This window comes from Lipotes vexillifer, unplaced genomic scaffold (assembly GCF_000442215.2).
Source record: "Lipotes vexillifer unplaced genomic scaffold, Lipotes_vexillifer_v1.1 scaffold299, whole genome shotgun sequence".
In the NCBI taxonomy this organism is placed as follows: Eukaryota; Metazoa; Chordata; class Mammalia; order Artiodactyla; family Lipotidae; genus Lipotes; species Lipotes vexillifer.
Window position 1 is genome coordinate 1831144 of NW_006784347.1, and position 20014 is coordinate 1851157.

Sequence of the window (20014 nt, forward strand, 5' to 3'; positions counted from 1 at the left end):
CCCAGCAAGAGGGAAACTTCTGGGGTGCTGGTATTCTTCTATTTCCTGATCTAAGTGCTGATTGCATGAATGTGTTTCAGGCTGTAAAAACATGTGCACTTCTATGTGTAAACTATACTTTGATTTAAAAAAAAAAGAATATTTCCCAAAAACATATCAAAAGAAGGACATAATTTCAACACAGATGGTCTGGTTTGAGAACATGTGCAGCCAACTACTCCACTGAAATTGGCTGTTGTCCAAAGAAGTCAGTGGTCCTGTCCTTTTGCAGTACTCCCTAAAAGAATTTTGAAAATGTATTTCCCCCGCACACATTTTTAGTTGACATCTGAAGCATTTCATGATAAGTTTAAATAGTTAAAGAGGGGGCTTCCCTGGTGGCACAGTGGTTGAGAGTCCGCCTGCCGATGCAGGGGACACGGATTCGTGCCCCGGTCCGGGAGGATCCCACATGCTGCAGAGCGTCTGGGCCCGTAAGCCATGGCCGCTGAGCCTGCATGTCTGGAGTCTGTGCTCCGCAGCGGGAGAGGCCACAACAGTGAGAGGCCCGCATACCACAAAAAAAAAAAAAAAAAAAAAAAAAAGAGGACAGGGCTTACCTGGTGGCGCAGTGGTTAAGACTCTGCCTGATAATGCAGGAGACATGGGTTCGAGCCCTGGTCTAGGAAGATCCCACATGCCACGGAGCAGCTAAGCACGTGCGCCACAATTACTGAGCCTGAGCTCTAGAGCCTGCAAGCCACAACTACTGAGCCTGTGCACCTAGAGTCCATGCTCTGCAACAAGAGAAGCCACTGCAATGAGAAGCCCACACACCGCAACGAAGAGTAGCCCCCCACTCGCCACAACTAGAGAGACCCAACGCAGCCAAAAAAATGAATGAATAAATTTTTAAAATAAATAAGTAGTTGCAGAGGACATAATTTCCAGTGTGTTGTAAATATTGACACTTTATAAACTGTTGCATTCATATCAATCTATTTCAATCCAAATAGCAGTGATTCAGAAGCCGATATCATTCATTTTAAAAGAGAGCAAGCTCTTCTTTAACATAGTTCCTTTTTCTCTGCTCATAATTCCACTCTATTCCATCCGCAGTTTATCTGACATGTAATTTATTTCCATGCTTGAAAGTCTATCATTAATAACCTCATCATATCTGTTTGGAAAACACGCTCGCTGCAAATAGAGAAAGCCCGCACGCAGCAATGAAGACCCAACACAGCCAAAAATAAAATTATAAAAAATAATAAAAAAAGAAAATCTTAAAGTAATTGTAACCTTACTAAGGCTTTAAGGGTTACACTTATTAGTACTAGGTTTTTCAAAACAACATAAATATCTCTTTAAATTTTTATAGAAACTAAAATTTTATTGGATATACATCTCTTACGACAGGGAATTTTCCTCTCAATTAGTTCATGTGTGTGGATGAATATTAATTTTTTATTAGAGTAAAACAGAAGCACAGAGAAAACTTGTTCACATAAGGAAGTAGATAGTACTACAAGGGGTTTGTTATATATAACAGTGTCACTCAATTCTTTGAATTCTTTCTGAGCTGTGTTAACAATCACATTTATCATTAAAAACTGTTATTTAATGATATCTAACAATTCAATCCTCCTTTAGTTTTGTTGAAAGCAAATTATTGGAAACCATTTAAATTATAAAGAGATGTTACCTAGGTTCGGACCCTTCTCCATTTCAAACTCAAGACACAGATATAGTATTTAGGGCTAGATTAGCATTTGCCTTGGGACCCTCGGTGGGGAAAAGATGGAATGGGAACTAATAAAAAGTGAGCGCCACACTGGTCGGGCTGCTGCCTGCTGAAGACCAACCCTAGAATTCAGAGCATTTCTACAGTGGCCAGGATAGCGCAGGAAAGCCTGACTGAAGCTGGCCTGGCCCTGAGTACATCGGCGTGTCCAACGGTGTGTTCGCCTTGGGGCGCTGGGAGAACAACATTCCGGCGTAACGGGGTCGTTGGCATGACGGGGAATTACGGTGGTTCCCGTTTGGCGCAGGCCAGGCAGCCAGGCCGCGGAGCTCAGTGCCGCGGAATGCAGCAGGCCCTACGGTAAGGCAGAATTTTCTTTTTCACTCGACAGATTGGAGAAGCCGTTGGAAATAGCAGCTGCTGTGGGGAAGTCAGAGCAGGTCACACAAGAGCTTTCACGCTCAGAGACTTGACCTAGAACTTGGAGGCCTGCAAGCTAGCGCGCTAGATTCTAGGAACCCACGCCCCCATTCACCCGCACTGCCCTCTTATCTCTCTGACTGACATCTTTGTCAGCCAATGACCTTTGGGGCTGTGAAAGCCCCGGAGTTGGGCAGGGCAAGTAATTGGAATGACAAAACACACCAATAGCAAGGAGGTTTCAGAAGCCCCCGGTACAATAGCCAATGAGGAGAAGGCATCGTTCGAAAGGACGTGTCAGGCAGCGAACGGTCGGCGCCGCTGCGAGGGTCGCGTAGCTTCCGTTCCGGGTGGGCGGGTCGGTGTCTCAAACGGAAGGTGGCTGTCGTCCGAGTCGAAGCAGGTTTGAAACTGGGAGTTGGGCTTGGCCCTCGTTGTCTGTCGCTCCGGGACCTCTTCCGGGCTAGGCCGTCACTGCCCGCCCCCGCCCCGCCTCCCTTCGGACACCTGGGTTCCAGGCCAGGCTCCCTTCCCGATTGGCGCCCCCGCCCTCCGCAGCCCGCTGCCGTCCCGGTCCGCACTGCGGCTCCGCCGCCGCCACCATGTCCCTGCACGGCAAACGGAAGGAGATCTACAAGTATGAAGCGCCCTGGACCGTCTACGCCATGAACTGGAGCGTGCGGCCCGACAAGCGCTTTCGCCTGGCGCTGGGCAGCTTCGTGGAGGAGTACAACAACAAGGTGGGCCGGGCAGGGGCTCGGAACCCGGCTGGCGGGGAGCGGGCCCCGGGGGCGCCCTTTCCGGGCCGGAACCCAGACCCCAGGACCCTCCCGCGGACTTGCCCTAGCGCCACGGAGCGGTTCCTCTGTGTCTGGCCCTGTGCAGACAGTTTCGCTCTCATTATCGTATTTAATCCTGGCAGCATTCCTGGGTAGTCAGGAGTGTAGTTACTCTCATTTTACTGATGGGAAAAGTGAGGCACCGTGTTGTGACTTGCCCGAGTCACACCGCTATTTCGTGACGGAAACAGGCCTCAAACCCAGGTTTACACCCCAAAGCTATGCCATTTATCACTCCTATCCCCTCCGCTCCTGCCGCATTGCTTCAGTTAGGGGGCGGAAGAAGGATGAGGGAATGATGGCTGTGAAGAAAACGCTGGCGCCTCGGTGGTCACTCCTGGCCACGCTAGATCTCTATTAGGACTGTTTACTGCGCAGGCTTCCCAGCCCCCTACACCCACCCCCAGGTACTCTTCCTGGATTCCCCCAGCCCTTTGCCGGGATTACCATTGCCATTGCTGCCTCATATTCGTCCTCTTCAAAGAGACCCTCTTTTTGGAAATCTTGGCCAATGGCTGTAATCCCGCCATTGTTTTCCGAACAGAGAAGGATGATACTTGCCGTATTTTTTTTCTTGGCATCTTTCGTGCTAATACAGATATGTAATCTTGAGTAGTAAGTCTTCCTGGACATCCACAATTTGAGAATCCTTCATAGAAGCACGGGTAGTAGGAGGAAGCTTTAAGCTGGCAGTGCAGCATAAATTTATTTTTGAAAGTTGTTGAATAAGTTAGTGGGAAGAGTTTTCTTTCCTTTACTCCTTAATCTCTTCCATTTATCGTATTAGAGTAAACGTGATTGATAGTGATCAGAGCAACGGAGAGCCGTGCCTAGCGGTGTTGAAAGCCTGTACACCTGCTTAACACCATGAACACCGTGACTTAAGAATAAAGTGTTGGATGGTGACAGGCATGGGGCAGGGAAGAAAGCCAGGTGCTCTAGGGTTGGGTCCTGTCTGGTCCACTGACCAGCTGTGGGGCACTGCACAGGTCAGTTTTATTATTTCTGACCCACAGTTTGTTATAGGAAAGTTCTTTTTTACACATAAAGGTCCTGTAAAAAACATTTGAACATTGTAATTTTGTTGACAGTTTTTCAGGAGCACATCTGTTTCTCTAGAGTTAGGTCTTAACTATTTTGGAATCCCCTTTGAGAAAGTGATGAAAACGATGGACTTTGATTACCCAGACATCACACATGCACAATTTACAAACAAATCTTGGGGAGTATGCACTGATCTTGGAGTCCACCCATTGCCCACAGAAAGCAGAGTCCTGACAAGACATAGCTTTATTTTCTTTTCTCTGGTGCCTCTTTCTTCTTTATGGCCCATAGTGAACGACAGAGCTGGGAATGGAATTCAAGGCCCTGATGTGTGAACCGAACTAGTAAAATTGAGAACATTAGAACTGTTGTTTAAGGATACATGTGTAAAAGGGGAAAAAAAGTAAAATATATCTTTCAAAGGGCTTGAATCTTTTCACACGGATTTTTTTTCCTTGCAAGTTCTTCCAGGGTCGATTTGGGTAAGCAGTAGTCCCATTTCTAAGAGAGGAGAAACTGAGCCACAGTTAGGCTGCTGGGGGAATCAGTGGAGTAATTGGTGTCAAACCTCCGTTGCAGGGACTCTACCCCAAAGTTTGTCCTTTCATTTAGTAACCATGTGGAGCCCCTTCGTTGTGCCACAGGCACACAGGCCGCGTGGTTTGATGATCCCAGGGGTAATAGGTTAAGCGGTTACCTTTGTCTCAGTTCACTTGCATCATGTAGTCAGTACAGTGTCTTGCCTACTGTTTTGTGCCCTCACCTATCTAGGTCAGAGTTCTTAACTGTGTGTGTGTGTGTGTGTGTGTGTGTGTGTGTGTGTGTGTGTGTGTCATGGACACCTTTGGCAGTTTGAAGCCAGTAGATCTCTGTTCATAATTCTGTTTTCAAATGCATAAAATACATAGGATTACAAAGGAAACCAATCATATTGAGCTATAGTTATTTTTGTTTGTTTGTTTTTTGTTTTTTGCGGTACGCGGGCCTCTCACTGTTGTGGCCTCTCCCGTTGCGGAGCAACAGGCTCCGGATGCGCAGGCTCAGCGGCCATGGTTCACGGGCCCAGCCGCTCCGCGGCATGTGGGATCCTGCATCGGCAGGGGGCTTCCTGTCGATGCAGGGGACCCGGGTTCGTGCCCCGGTCCGTCAGGATCCCACATGCCGCGGAGCGGCTGGGCCCATGAGCCATGGCCGCTGAGCCTGCGCATCCGGAGCCTGTTGCTCCGCAACGGGAGAGGCCACAACAGTGAGAGGCCCGCGTACCGCAAAAAACAAAAAACAAAAAAAAACAAAAAAAAGTGATAATCTGTACTTTTAAGTTAACTCATTAAATTACATCATCCATTATAATCATTAATCTTGAAGTAGGGATGAGGGTAAACAGCATTTCAAGATGTTCACTGTGATGTGATATGAAAAAAATCAGTGATTTTTATTGGTAACAAATCACAGATCTTGATGCCATGGTGAGTAGCTGCCTCCATTTGTAATGGAAGGAAATGATAAATTTTAGCTAGAGGTTTGTGAAAATGTAAATGTGATTTTCCACCTCAAGTTCATGGACCTCAAGGTCAGAAACCCTGCTGTGGAGGATCTGTGCCTCGGGGCTGGCGGGCAAGTAAATCTCACTTTAACACAGTGATTATCAGGCTCAGTTTTGGAGAAACCTGGACATGGAGGTGCCAGACTTCATATTTTAGAGGAATTTTAAAATTATTGGTTGAAATTCTAAGACCTTTGGTTCCTGTTTGCTGACAATAGTAATTGCCAGTAGAGGACAAAATAAATTGACACAGCAAATTAACATTGATGAAAAAGCCTAGAAACGGTCATCTTTTTTTACTGTGAGACATTAAGAAAATGTGATTATAATTTAAGAAAAATTTTGTATTCATGTCATCACATTTTCCTGTAGTAAAATTATTTGTAGTTCGGTAGAATTAAATCTCTTAGCATTTCAAGAACAACTTGACTTCCAGGTGTTCCATCATCTGAATAAATTTGGGAATTGTTGTGGAGTAAACTAGATTCTATCAACTACACCTGGAATAAAGAGTCCTACTATTGGTAATTGTGTTTGATGTTGTTTTTTTGTGGTCTCTGCTGGGGGATAGAGCAACACTGGTGTTGGAGAATGGTTTTCTAAATTTTAGCTTGTGTATAAGAATCCTTTGAGGGACTTATACATTCTCAGGCTTCACTAGTTAACAGACATCCAGGTGATTCAGACACAGGTGGTCCAGGTGGCGCTCTAAGACCATTACCCTGGAGTTACCTTGGCATCTCCTGACCAGAGACAGGAATCCTTCTTTTTGCATCTGCATGTGCCTAAACATTGGTTCCATCCCATGAAAAAAGCTCAATTACCAGATAGCCTCTTTGAGGTAGTCTGGGTTGAGATCTCAGCCCTGCCACTTACCAGTTTTGTATGGCCTTAAGCAAGTTAAACTCTGTGCCTCAGTTTCCTCATCTGTAAAATGAGAGTAATAAGAAAGATTAAATGAGTTAATATATGTAATGGAGTTAGGAACTCTGCCTGGCACATAGTAGGCAATTTAGAAATGTTAGCTATTATTACTTAAACATCATCACTACTCTATCTGTAATTGAAGTATAATCAAGGAGCATTATATGGGTGTTAGGTAAATTTGACTTTTGTATTTTCCAGAGAAAAATCAGGACCTTAGGTCAGAAAGGTACCTCAAAAGGTCATTATGTTCATTCCTTTGCCTTTTAAAGACCCAGGGGAAAAAATTCTCTTGGTTTCTTTCAACCAAACCCATTTTGTGGTGTAGAAGCTTCTTGTTGTCGGACTCCAAGTACTGTAATATGCTAGTTTAAGCCCATTTTCTCTTGTTCTACCTGGATTAGACACAGCAACTCTGATATAAGAACTCTGGGGCTTCCCTGGTGGCACAGTGGTTGAGAATCTGCCTGCTAATGCAGGGGACACGGGTTCGAGCCCTGGTCTAGGAGGATCCCACATGCCGCAGAGCAACTAGGCCCGTGAGCCACAACTACTGAGCCTGCGCTCTAGAGCCCGTGAGCCACAACTACTGAGCCTTCGGGTCTGGAGCCTGTGCTCCGAAACAAGAGAGGCCACAATAGTGAGAGACCCGTGCATCATGATGAAGAGTGGCCCCCGCTTGCCACAACTAGAGAAAGCCCTCGCACAGAAATGAAGACCCAGTACAGCCCAAAATAAATTAAAAAAAAAAAAAAAAAAGAACTCTGGTATTTCTCCTGAGGTTTGACAATATCTGTCATCTTTAGACAAGTGGTATTTCCCTTGTTTTATGGGGAGAGATGGGTAGCAGTTCCTGGGCTTCTATTCCACTTAGTTGCATGTTTCAGGGTTGGTTTTGAATAGAATTGACAGCATGATTGGGATTTATTTTGCCCTGATATTTAACTAGCTGACCATTTGTGCTTTAAGATTTGGCATCTAAAAAACATTTTTTGAGGTTCTGAGGAGAGAAATCATAGGTATACCTGATGCTTTTTGAAGAATACTGGTAGTGAATCTGAGTAAGACTACCTTGTACTTGAAATGCACATGGGATGAATGCTTGCCTTGTCAGCCTGTGTTGATTCATATGAGATCTTTAATGTAGAATTACTTTATCTATTTGGCACATAATGGGGTTTTTTTTGTTTTTTGTTTTTTGTTTTCCTGCGGTACGCGGGCCTCTCACTGCTGTGGCCTCTCCCGCCGCGGAGCACAGGCTCCGGACGCGCAAGCCCAGCGGCCATGGCCTACGGTCCCAGCTGCCCCGCGGCACGCGGGATCCTCCCGGACCGGGGCACGAACCCGCGTCCCCTGCATCGGCAGGCGGACTCGCAACCACTGCGCCACCAGGGAAACCCCGGGCTTTTTTTTATTATTATTATTAATTACATATATGTGCACACATATTCATATGCATTCACCTTCATGTTCTGGTACTAGCACTGCATGTAGTTAAAGAGGGATACACAGTTTCCTCCCTCAAGGAGCATAGTAACAAGATAAACACAGCAGCTTTTAAATTTAAAAAAATTCAAGGTATGAGTAATGTGAATAGTAATTTATGTTGTTGTACATGAAAGTAATTGAAAGTGAAGGTGTGGTCATGCCTCCAAGGAATAAATATTTTATGTTTTATATCTGCTCCTTAGGAGATATCTGACATAGTAATATCCACAGTTTAAAAATAAGTAAAAATGATCTTGTTTCACAGTCTTTTCTTTTTAGGGGGCATTTGTTTCATATGTTGGGGTAAAGCATTGTGAAACAAGAGTTGCAGAAAGGCAGTGGAGGTGGGAGATAGAAGAAGTTTAGCAGGAGGACAGGGAAGACTGTGGAGGAAAGAAAAGGCAGAAGGGTAACCTAAATGTTGACAAGATGATTAAAGACACTTTTTCCTTACGCTCCCACAATAAGTGAGGAAGGACGGCAGTATAATGAAGATCAAATGGGTATAGGAAGATGCTGAGAAAGGATGTCTGTGGCTGCAGATTCAAACTCAGAAGAACACAGTTCTCCAGGATAGGATTTTTTTTTTTTTTTTTTTTTTCCTTGCGTTATGCGGGCCTCTCACTGTTGTGGCCTCTCCCATGGCCTCTCCCGTTGCGGGGCACAGGCTCTGGATGCACAGGCTCAGTGGCCATGGCTCATGGGCCTAGCAGCTCTGCGGCATGTGGGATCTTCCCGGACCTGGGCACGAACCCGTGTCCCCTGCATCGGCAGGCGGACTCTCAACCACTGCGCCACCAGGGAAGCCCTCCAGGATAGGATTTTGATGGGCAAAATCAACAATCCTTTGTTTGGGACAGTGAGAAGAGGGTGCACAGCTGGCAGCAGGAGCTTCTCTAGACCGCACTTGACACCTTGGCTGAGAGGGAAGCTAAGCTGTATAAGGAGACACGGAGACATGCCATCTTCTCTAGAAGCACTAGATGAGGCAGGTTGGAAGAGATTGAATTGTGAGCAGCTTGACAGCTCCTCATCTCTGTTGGCTGGGAAGATGCAAAAGCCTCATGTATTTATGCTAACTTGGAACATGGCCCTGACCTCTCTCCCATAGGAACTTCCTTCAGATCATCTAGAAAGAACTTGCCTCATTCAGGAACCAGCATAGTAGCAATAGAGAGATACTATAAGAAAGGAGGGGGAAAAAATGGGAAACAAATGGAAGGTAAAGTATCTACACTAGAAAATTGTTTTCATCTTAGTTGAAAATTAATGGCCAGTCCTGCCACCATGAATTCAAAGAACTTAAGAAAATAAAGAACTCCAGGTGGAGATACAGGAGATCAGGTAAAATAGGCATGGTGACAAGCGAAAATGGGACCACCAGCAGGTGCAGCCCAGGAAAAAAGTGGAAGAGAAAACAAAAATTATCACAGACCTAAAAGCCACATTAGAAAGAGAATTAAAATGAATACAAACTGTTGAAAACAGTGAAAGATAGGGAAGGCATATTGAGAAAATGAAGTGGAAATGAACAATAGAAAGTCTATAATAGATGCAGAAAATAAAGAATGTCTAACTTAGGTATAATTGGTGTCTCTGAAGAAGACCAAAGAAATGAAACACAAAAACTCAAATATGTCGTTAAAGAAGACTTTATAGAATAAAGGTTTGAAGTAATGATTTCAAACTATATCTCAAGAGAAATGGACACAAAACAATTGGCACTGAAAACTTTCCTAGGAAAGTGTCTACATTTTCCTAGGGTGAAGAAAGAATCTTTGGACATCCAGGCAAAATGATCACATCCTCTTGAAGAGGGGAAGGAAAAGTCAGGCTAGCCAGTTGATGATAGAAGGCATGGAGCAGTGTCTGCAAATCTGCAAGTATTACAGATTGTGCTACTGTGAATACCTGAAAATATATTTGAGTATATAAGATTTATATGGGGAATAGAATGCACTTTTTTAAAAGATAATTTATAAAAATTGACCATGTATTAAGAAAAAAAAATTTCTTAAGGGAAATCAGCTGATTGGTAAAAATAATACATATCAAAACTTATGGGAAGATGAGGAAGCTGAGGCCCAGATGTGCTAAGTAACTCCCCAAAGTGACATAGAAGGTAAATGCGAGGCCAGAACTGGAATACTATTTGTCTCCAGAGTCTTAAAAATAAATGTATACTGATGTTCAAAAAAAAAGGGAAAAAATGTTTTGAAAACAGAGAGGGGAACACTTGCCTACCAGATCAGAGTAAACATACTGGAATCGGTATAGTTACAGCCAATACCATATATAGTTGGTGCAATCACACACAACGTTCCAAAGCAGAACTAAGTATACATAGAAATGTAGTTATTGATAAGATAGAACTTTAACTCACTGGGGAAAAAAATAAATTGTATGGCAGAAAAATTTAGAGCCCCCTAATTCACGTCATATATGAAAATCAATTCCAGATCAAGTAAAGAACAGTCCCACAAACATAGTAAAAGAAAATTGACTATGAAATTTGTACTGGGGCAGTGGAGGGTGCGCAGAGAAGGTGATCTTTAAGCCAATCATTAAACCCAGAGTCAACTAAGGAAAAGATTGACAGGCTATAGTGCTGTTGACCCTTGAACAGTACAGGTTTAAACTGCACAGGTCCACTTATAAGTGGATATTTTTCAATTAAGTACTACACAGGGTCCATGGTTGGTTGAATCCAAAGATGCAGAGGACTCAGATACTAAATTATACGTGCAGTAACCCCCCACCTTGTGCAAGGGTCAACTGTACATACAAATAAAACATTTTTATTTGAAAAGATATCCTGTGGACAAAGTCAAAAGACAGATGATAGGACAACGAAAAATATTTTCAAAACATGACAGCCAGTAGGAGCTAATTAGTGTGATAGAAAAATGACCAAAGAGTATAAATAGCCAGTTTGTAGAAGAGAAAATGCAAGTGATGAATAAACAGGAAGAGATACTCAACCTCAGGTAGTTAAGGGAAATGAGAATTGACCCTGTGATGTTACTTTTCCCTTTCAAATTTATAAAAATTAAGTTACGAAAATGATAACCTTTGTGATCCTGGGCAAGATACTTAACATCTCTTTTACTCCATCTCTTAGGAAAGTGGGAAGAATAAGAGTACCTACCTCATGGAGATGTTGAGAGGATTAAATGAGGTATTGCATGTAAAGCAGTAAGTGTAATGCTTATACTTGGTCCATTATAAGCACTCATATTAAAAATTATTATTCAGAAGTAAAAATAATAAATATGCTCACCTTCAGTAGTAAAATGCCATTTTTCATCTCTCAGATTAACAAAAATGTTAAAAGATTATTTTCAGTGTTTTCAAAGGTATGGGAAAATTGGCACCCTCATATACTGTTAATGAAAGTGTAAATGGAAGCAACCTTTTCAAAGGCTGCTGGACAGAATCTGTGACTTTTTTTTTTAGCTTAAAACAACACACATTTATTATCTCATAGTTCCTGTGGTATTAACATCTAAAATGTGATGCAGCAGTTACACTTTTAGCAATCTGACCAATAAAAGCCTTTACACATATATGTACAGAGCATTGTTTATAATAGCAAAACAATGGGCTATAACCACAGTAACTATGAATAGTTATAGTATGGTGTGCTTACCACAGTCTGCTGTGGAAGAATGAGGTAGAGCCATTTGTACGGACGTGAGATCTTCCAAGATGTTGTTAAGAGCAAGTTACAGAATACATTTTATGGTCCACACCAATCTGGGGTTTTTTTTTGTTTTTGGAAAAACCATTTGGAAAGTAGTTCATATCAAACTGGTTTGAGAGTCACTAAGTAGAATTGAGGGTGAAGTTAATGGGAGACTTTACCACTTCATTCTGTATTATATGAATATTCAAGAGAACTTATATTCTCTTTCATTAAATTTTTAACATCTGCGTATATGAACAACAGTTGAATAACAGTGAATGCAAAGTGTTATTCCTTTCAGTACTTGGTTGGCAATTTGGAGCAGAAGAGCTAAAGCGAGTTAGGCCAAGGATGAAACACGAGTCTGTGCAAACACATGAAGTCTTTGGGAAGATCAGGAAAGATCCCAGCCATTTCCTGGCTTCTTCCCTAGGTTAGGTACTGTTGTGCAGAGGTTGTCAAACCTTGCTGAATCAGATCACCAGGGGGGGTCTTAAGAATATAGACTCCTGGGCCCCACTTGACACTTGTTGAATCAGAATCTTGGGCTAACGGTGGGGAGCCCAGGAATGTGTAAAGCACTCTAGGTAAATCTGGTTGCCAGATTTGAAAACCATTGCTGTTGGCAGTACAAGCAGGAGTAAGACACAGGCCCTGTTTTTTTTTAATTTTTTATTTTTTTAATGTTTATTTATTTATTTGGCTATGTCGGGTACCAGTTGTGGCACACAGGCTCTTCGTCACGGGCTCCTCTAGTTGTGGTATGTAGGCTCCAGAACGTGCAGGCTCAGTGGTCACGGCACACGGGCTCAGTTGCCCCGCGGCATGTGGGATCTCAGATTCCTGACCAGGGATCGAACCTGCGTCCCCCACATTGGAAGGCGGACTCTTAACCACTGGACCACCAGGGAAGTCCCTACAGGCCCTGTTTTTAAGGCATTTACTAAGAGAAATAGCATAAGACAGTCATGCAAGTGCTTTCATGAGGCAGTGTGGGATTAGTCACCAAATGGATGGAATAGATAAGTACTGAGAGACCACTGTGCTAGGAAGACTGTAGATGGTTTATGAAGGAGGTGAGGTGTAAGAATATTAAAAGCTCATACACTGAGGAAGGCATCATACTGAATAGTTTACAAACAAAAGGTGTTACATACAACTCTGTGAGGTGTAGGTACTGTGAATATCCTCACTTTACAGATTGGAAACAGGTTTAGCAAAGTTAAGTAACATGTCCAAGGTCCTACAACTAGCAAGTGGTAAGTAAGGAAGCCTGGAAGGCCGATGCCACCGTTCTTTATTAATACTGGGCAGGATTTGGATTGATGGAAGGAGGTATGAGGATTTTATAAGTGAGGGCAGTGTAAGGAGAGGGATGGGAAGCACTGACTAGATAAATGAAAGTGGAAGATAAGGTAGGCTAGGGAAAGCTTTGAATGCCTGCTTAAGTGAATCCTAAGTGGCACGTGCTCACGGGAGCTGATATTTTGAGGTTTGCAGAGAAGCCTCCAATGGCTGGAAAGCAACTTTTAGCAGTAGCAGCATTTTCCCCTTCTAGTTGAGCCTTACCTGCATGGCTAGAAAGAGGGATTTTGTGCTTGCTGCCACATCCCCAGCACTTAGGGCTTGGCACCTAATAGCCACTCGGTAAATATTTGAATAAATAGATGAATGCAGTATCTGGCTCAGAATCTATATGAGAGGCTTACGCTTTATTCTGCCCAGTGAGCCACAAAATTTAGCTTCTCATCTATTTTCTCCTCCTTCCCCCACCAAGCCTGATGCCAATTTTCCCTGTTCCATCTAGAATCTTCCTTTACGTTTTGTTTTCTGCAAAGGTCAGAATGTCAACTTTTTAATTCCATAAGAACTGTTCATTCTGTCAAAATCCTTCTTGTGGCCATCTCAGGTTATCCCTTGCCATTCTCACTACCGGTCACCACAGGCCCTTAACCTTTCCCACCTGTTCCCCTGTGGGTCTCCAGGCTGAGCTCCCCGCCTCCAGCCTCTTCCTGGATCCAGTCAGTCCTGCCCGGCATTACCAGGCCCCTTACTCATACCTCCAGGGCCTCAGAGTCCTACCGCTGCCTCTCAGACGCCTTCACGGGGGAAACCCCACCTCTGTTTTCAGTTTGCTGTCAGGGCTCTCGAGCCTGCCCTAGGCATGTTTCCTCAGCCTCCTCTGCGGGGCTCTCTCAAATGGTTCCTCTTGCTGCCCGCCAAGTGGGCCATCTAGTTAGTAACTCTGCCCCACCTGCTGGGGATGCCTTCCGTTTCTATGCCTCCTCAGAACCTTTCTATACACCTTTTTTTTTTTTTTTTTTTTTTTTTTTTGCGGTACGCGGGCCTCTCACTGTTGTGCCCTCTCCTGTTGCGGAGCACAGGCTCCGGACGCACAGGCTCAGCGGCCATGGCTCACGGGCCCAGCCGCTCCACAGCATGTGGGATCTTCCCGGACCGGGGCACGAACCCGCGTCCCCTGCATCGGCAGGCGGACTCTCAACCACTGCGCCACCAGGGAAGCCCACCATACACCTTTTAAAATTTTATTTGTTTATTTATTTTTTGCGCGGGCCTCTCACTGTTGTGCCCTCTCCTGTTGCGGAGCACAGGCTCCGGACGCACAGGCTCAGCGGCCATGGCTCACGGGCCCAGCCGCTCCGCAGCACGTGGGATCTTCCCGGATGCGGGCACAAACCCGCGTCCCCTGCATCGGCAGGCGGACTCTCAACGACTGCGCCACCAGGGAAGCCCTTGTTTATTTATTTTTATTTGGCTGCGCCACGTCTTAGTTGCAGCATGCAGGATCTTCGTTGCCGTGTGCAGGATCTTTCAGTTGTGGCATGCAGGCTCTTAGTTGCAGCGTGTGGGATCTAGTTCCCTGACCAGGGATGGAACCCAGACCCCCTGCATTGGGAGCGCAGCGTCTTAACCGCTGGACCACCAAGGAAGTCCCTCCTTTGAAGGGACTTTGAAGACTGCTCAGATCCCAGTTCCTTTTCCTCACTTGCCTACTTTGAATTATTGCTCTTTACTCTAAGCTCTTTGTTTATATCTGTGTTGTAAATAAGCAACTAATCATGTATTACCTTGTGACATCACTTTTATTGCTGTCTTAGAGCAGTGTTGTGTTTTAGGGCAGTGGGTTTTTTTCTCCTTTTACTTCTTCATTATCTCCCCCAGTCTGTAGGTGCTCCATAAAAATGAATATTTAGGTTTAGTCATCATATGGATTTTTAAGTCAGATATGGATGGAAAGATCTATAAATATACAGAGAAAAATTATTAGGAATCTACAAAAAAGCTGCTAAAACTAATAACTCATTTAACAAAGTTACAGGATCCAAGATTAATAGGCAAAAATCGTGTTTTTATATAGTAGCAATAAACAATTGGAAATAGAATTTTAAAAACCATTCCACTTATAATAGCATAAAAATACTTAGGAATAAAGTTAAAAGAAAAGGAGGACTTGTACATTGGAAACGTCAAGATACTGCTGAGAGAAATTAAAGGAAACCTAAATAAGTGGAGAAATAGGTTCTGTTTGTGAGTTAGAAGACCCAATACTGTTAAGACAGTAGTTTTTCCAGGCTGATTTATAGATTCAACACAATCCCAATCAGAATCTCAGCAGGTTTTTCGTAGAATTTGACAAGCTGGTTCTAAAATTTACACAGAAAAGCGAACGTATAGAGTAGGTTTCAAAACCATCTTGAAAAAGAACTGCAAAGTTGGAGAACTGACACTGTCTGATTTCAGGATGTCAGTAGGAAGCTGCTGCAGCATCAGGTGTGGTCCTGATCAATGGACAGGCATATACATCAATGGGACAGAATAGAGTCCAGAATAGATGCATAAATACATGGTCAATTGATTCTCAACAAAGAGAAAGGAAGAAGAAAACATAGGAGAAAATATTTGTGGGCTGGAGTTAGGCAAAAATTTCTTAGCTAGGACACAATAAGCATGAGCTGATAAAGAAAAATAGTAAACTGACCTCAAAATTTTAAATTTCAGTTCTTCAATAAACGCTGAAAGAAAATGACAGAACAACCATAGACTGTGAGAAGATACTTGCAAAACACATAACCAAGGACTTGTATCCAGACCGTACAAAGAACTCCCCAAACTCAATAAATAAAACAACCCAGTAAAAAATGAAGTGAAACTGTTCTGTATGATACTGTAACAGTGGATACATGTCATTATACATTTGTCAAAACCTGTAGGTTGGGCTTCCCTGGTGGCACAGTGGTTGAGGGTCCGCCTGCCGATGCAGGGCACACGGGTTCGTGCCCCGGTCCGGGAGGATCCCACATGCCGTGGAGTGGCTGGGCCCGTGAGCCATGGCCGCTGAGCCTGCGCATCCAGAGCCTGTGCTCTGCAATGGGAGAGGCCACAACGGTGAGAGGCCCGCGTACTGCAAAAACAAAAAGAAAAACCTATAGGTTGTACAACACAAAGAGTGAACTTTAATGTATTAGAGAACTCTCTCTACTTTCTGCCCAGTTTTTCTGTGACTAACAAAGTTTTTTTTTTTAATTAATTAATTTTATTTATTTATTTTTGGCTGTTTGGTCTTCGTTGCTATGTGTGAGCTTTCTCTAGTTGCCGCGAGCAGGGGCTACTCTTCATTGTGGTGTGCGGGCTTCTCATTGCGGTGGCTTCTCTTGTTGCGGAGCATGGGCTGTAGGCGCATGGACTTCGGTAGTTGCAGCACGCGGGCCCTAGAACGCAGGCTCAATAGTTATGGCGAATCAGCTTAGTTGCTTCGCAGCATGTGGAATATTCCCAGACCAGGGATCGAACCCGTGTCCTCTGCATTGGCAGGCAGATTCTCAACCACTGCGCCACTAGGAAAGCCCTAACAAAGTTTTTTTTTTTAAAGGACAAAATATTTGAACAGACTTTACGAGAGAATAAATACGCAGAGCAAATAAGCACGTGAAAAGATGCTCAGTATCATTAGTTATTAGGGAAATGCAAATTAAAATACTACTACACACCTATTAGAATGACTTTTTTTTTTTTTTTTTTTTTGCGGTATGCGGGCCTCTCACTGTTGTGGCCTCTCCCGTTGCAGAGCACAGGCTCCGGACGCGCAGGCTCAGTGGCCATGGCTCACGGGCCCAGCCGCTCCGCGGCATGTGGGATCTTCCCGGACCGGGGCACGAACCCGCGTCCCCCGCATCGGCAGGCGGACCCTCAACCACTGCGCCACCAGGAAAGCCCTAGAATGACTTTTTAAACAATGCTGGCAATACCAAGTGCTGACAAATAAATATATGTGAAACTCGTATATTGCTAGTGGGAATGCAAAATGACATAGCCACTTTAGAAAACAGGTTGGCAGTTTATCATTTTTTTAAAAATAAAGTTAAACATATGCTTACAATATGACCCAGAAATTTCACTCAGTTGTTTACCCAAGAAAAATGGAAGCTCGTCAGAACAAAAACTTACACATAAATGTTCACAGCAGCGATATTTATAATGGCCCTAAACTAGAAGTAACCCAGAAGTTCATCAACTGGTAAGTGGATAAATCCACATAATGCAATATTATTCAGTGATAGAAAAAGAAGATACTACCAATATATTAACATGGATGAGTCTCAAGAGCATCATGCTGAAAGTAGCCAGTCACAAAAGACTCAACACTACGATTCCATCACATCCATATGGGATGTTACAGAAGAGGCAAAACCGTAGCCAGTGGTTGCTTAGGGGGTGAGGACTGACTGCAGAGGAGCCCAAGAGAACTTTTGGGGGTTATGGCAATATTCTATATCTTAATTGCTGTGGGAAGTTAAACAGCTGTATACATTTGCAAATGTATACATTCCAAATCATGGAACTGTACACCTAAAGTGAGTGAATTTTATTGTATGCAATTGTACCTAAACAAAATTGTTTAAACGAAAAAAAGATAGGAAGATACTGGTATCTGAGACTGGAGTCAGCAAGACAGGAGTGGAAGGAATTCTTTCTGCTGTATGGTTAGTGCCTGTCCTCTCGTTTATCCTCCCTACCATTCCATCTTCCAGCTGGTGGAAGTTCATAAGCAAATGTATAGCAGGTGGCATTTCCTACTGAGCCAGAATGAGTTGGACAGCAAAGGGTGGAAGTCAATATTGGTCCAAAACTGACTCAAAGAAAAGGTGGCCAGACCAGCTGGGACTTTCTCATCAACAGTACCCACTTTTTTGCCAGTTACAGTGGCTTGGGTTCTCGAATGCTTGTTTGGCACACCCTTCTGTGTCAGCATATTACCAGCCAGTGGGGGCGAGGTTGGGGGGTTAGAGGATGAGGCAGTTTGTGTATGATTGCCTTTTTTATTAAAATAAATTTTTTTAATTTATTTTTATTTTTGGCTGTGTTGGGTCTTCGTTGATGCGCGTGGGCTTTCTCTGGTTGAGGGGAGCGGGCTTCTCCTTGTGGTGGCTTCTCTTCTTGCGGAGCATGGGCTCTAGGCGCGTGAGCCAGTAGTTATGGCTCGCAGGCTCTAGAGCGCAGGCTCAGTAGTTGTGGCGCACAGACTTAGTAGTTCCACAGCATGTGGGATCTTCCCGGATCAGGGCTCGAACCTGTGTTCCCTGCATTGGCAGGTGGATTCCCAACCACCGCGCCACCAGGGAAGCCCCTACGATTGCCTTTTTAGGTGAGACGTTCCTTTGTTGGATGTCACTAAATGTCCACAGCGCTTCTAGTCGTGGGGTCACTAAAACCACGGCTGCACGTTGTCAAGTGCCTCGGCTTGTGGGGGAAGGTAACCAGTTGGGCAGATAACGCAGCTCTAGGTTGTTGGATCAAGAGGGCAGGAGTTGGAGTCAGAAAACCTGTATTCAGATTTTGTCTCTGCCTCTGACTAGCTCTGCAGTCTTCAGTGTAACTCAACCCCTCCAAGGCTGGGTTTCCTCGTCTGAGCAGCAGGCCCGTTGGACTAGATGCCCTCTCTCTCTTAGTTCTTGCCTCTGCAGTGAAGGGTAGTACAGCGTCAGGACGGCTGTCACTGACAGGGGTCTGGTGTATTTGGTGCTGCTCCCGAGAAGCATATGTTTACGTGGCTGGATTCTGCTGTGTTACAGGTCCAGCTTGTTGGTTTAGACGAAGAGAGTTCGGAGTTTATTTGCCGGAACACCTTCGACCATCCGTACCCCACCACAAAGCTCATGTGGATCCCTGACACAAAAGGCGTCTATCCAGACCTGCTGGCGACGAGTGGCGACTATCTCCGCGTGTGGAGGGTAAGCAGGTGCTTGATGGGCCTCCGCAGAGTCAGCTGCTCGCAGCAGCGTGGACTCACGGAGAACAGGCTGAGGCCGGAGGCCAGATCACTGCAGCCGGGAGAACAGGTGGGAGCGGATCTGGACTGAGCTTGTTTGACTTAGCAGATTTCCTAGTGAGTCCAGCCAAGATTCCTTCAAGTCCTGCTGCCGGCTGCAGTAGGCCTGGAAGCTCAAGGCTCAGTGACCGTGATGTAAGCACGAGGGCCTTCTGCAGGGGTGGGGACACCGGCGGCCTCTTATTCTATTTACAGCCAGGATATTTTTGAGTAAATTAAACAAAATCCAGGCCGCTGCTTCTAGTGCAGCGTGGAAGTGGATCCTGCAGCCTCCCCTCCCCTCTGCCGAGCCGTCACCATGGCCTCTCCTGTAGCTGGAGGTGTGGCGTCCAGCCAGGCAGGGTACAGATGCTCCGGTTTGGGCAGAGTGAGAAGACGTCTCGTCTAGAAGAATTTGGGGGTGAAAATTTGGGAAACAAAGCCGGGCACAGGAGAAAGCTTGGAAAGAAGCAGCATTCAAGTAGCTCCTCTGGTTTTTATTACTCCATGATAAAAATGTCCCCCACGTCTTAAATTTACTAAAATATGGACTAAAAGAGGCTTTAAAGATTTTTTGTGAAGATAAAACTGGCTGAGTTTTTAAAGATTATTGTTCCTTCAGGTTGGTGAAACAGAGACCAGGCTGGAATGTTTGCTAAACAATAACAAGAACTCGGATTTCTGTGCTCCTCTGACCTCCTTTGACTGGAATGAGGTGGATCCTTATCTTTTAGGTAAGGGAGTGAGGGAGGGTGTATTCCAGTGTGAATAAGCAAAGATACATTTTCTCAGGTATAACACTGGGCCAGTTTTTAACCAGGGCCCTGAGGTACGTGGAACATCCTAAAATGGGGCCGAGTGGGGAAGAGGCTAAATATGGAATGTGGTTATTAATTCCTCCCATGGAGTTGAGCTTCCCATGTGTGCATGTCTTGTCTCTCCAGGCAGAGTCCAAGGCCCTGGGGTGAGGATGGAGTACGTGACTCTTTTTTTTTTTTTTTTTTTTTTGGGTTCCTGGGCC

General features: G+C 44.5%; 1 protein-coding gene across 1 annotated transcript in view; it reads left to right on the plus strand.

Moving 5' to 3' along the window:
- Positions 1–2512: 2512 nt before the first annotated feature.
- Positions 2513–20014, plus strand: part of DCAF7 (DDB1 and CUL4 associated factor 7) — a 24788-nt gene continuing 7286 nt past the window's right edge. Inside the window, exons 1-3 of the mRNA XM_007456754.1 lie at positions 2513–2883; positions 18758–18916; positions 19616–19727. Of these exons, the coding sequence (XP_007456816.1) occupies positions 2746–2883; positions 18758–18916; positions 19616–19727 (409 nt within the window). The 5' untranslated portion in view covers positions 2513–2745. The remainder of the gene's footprint in view (positions 2884–18757; positions 18917–19615; positions 19728–20014) is intronic.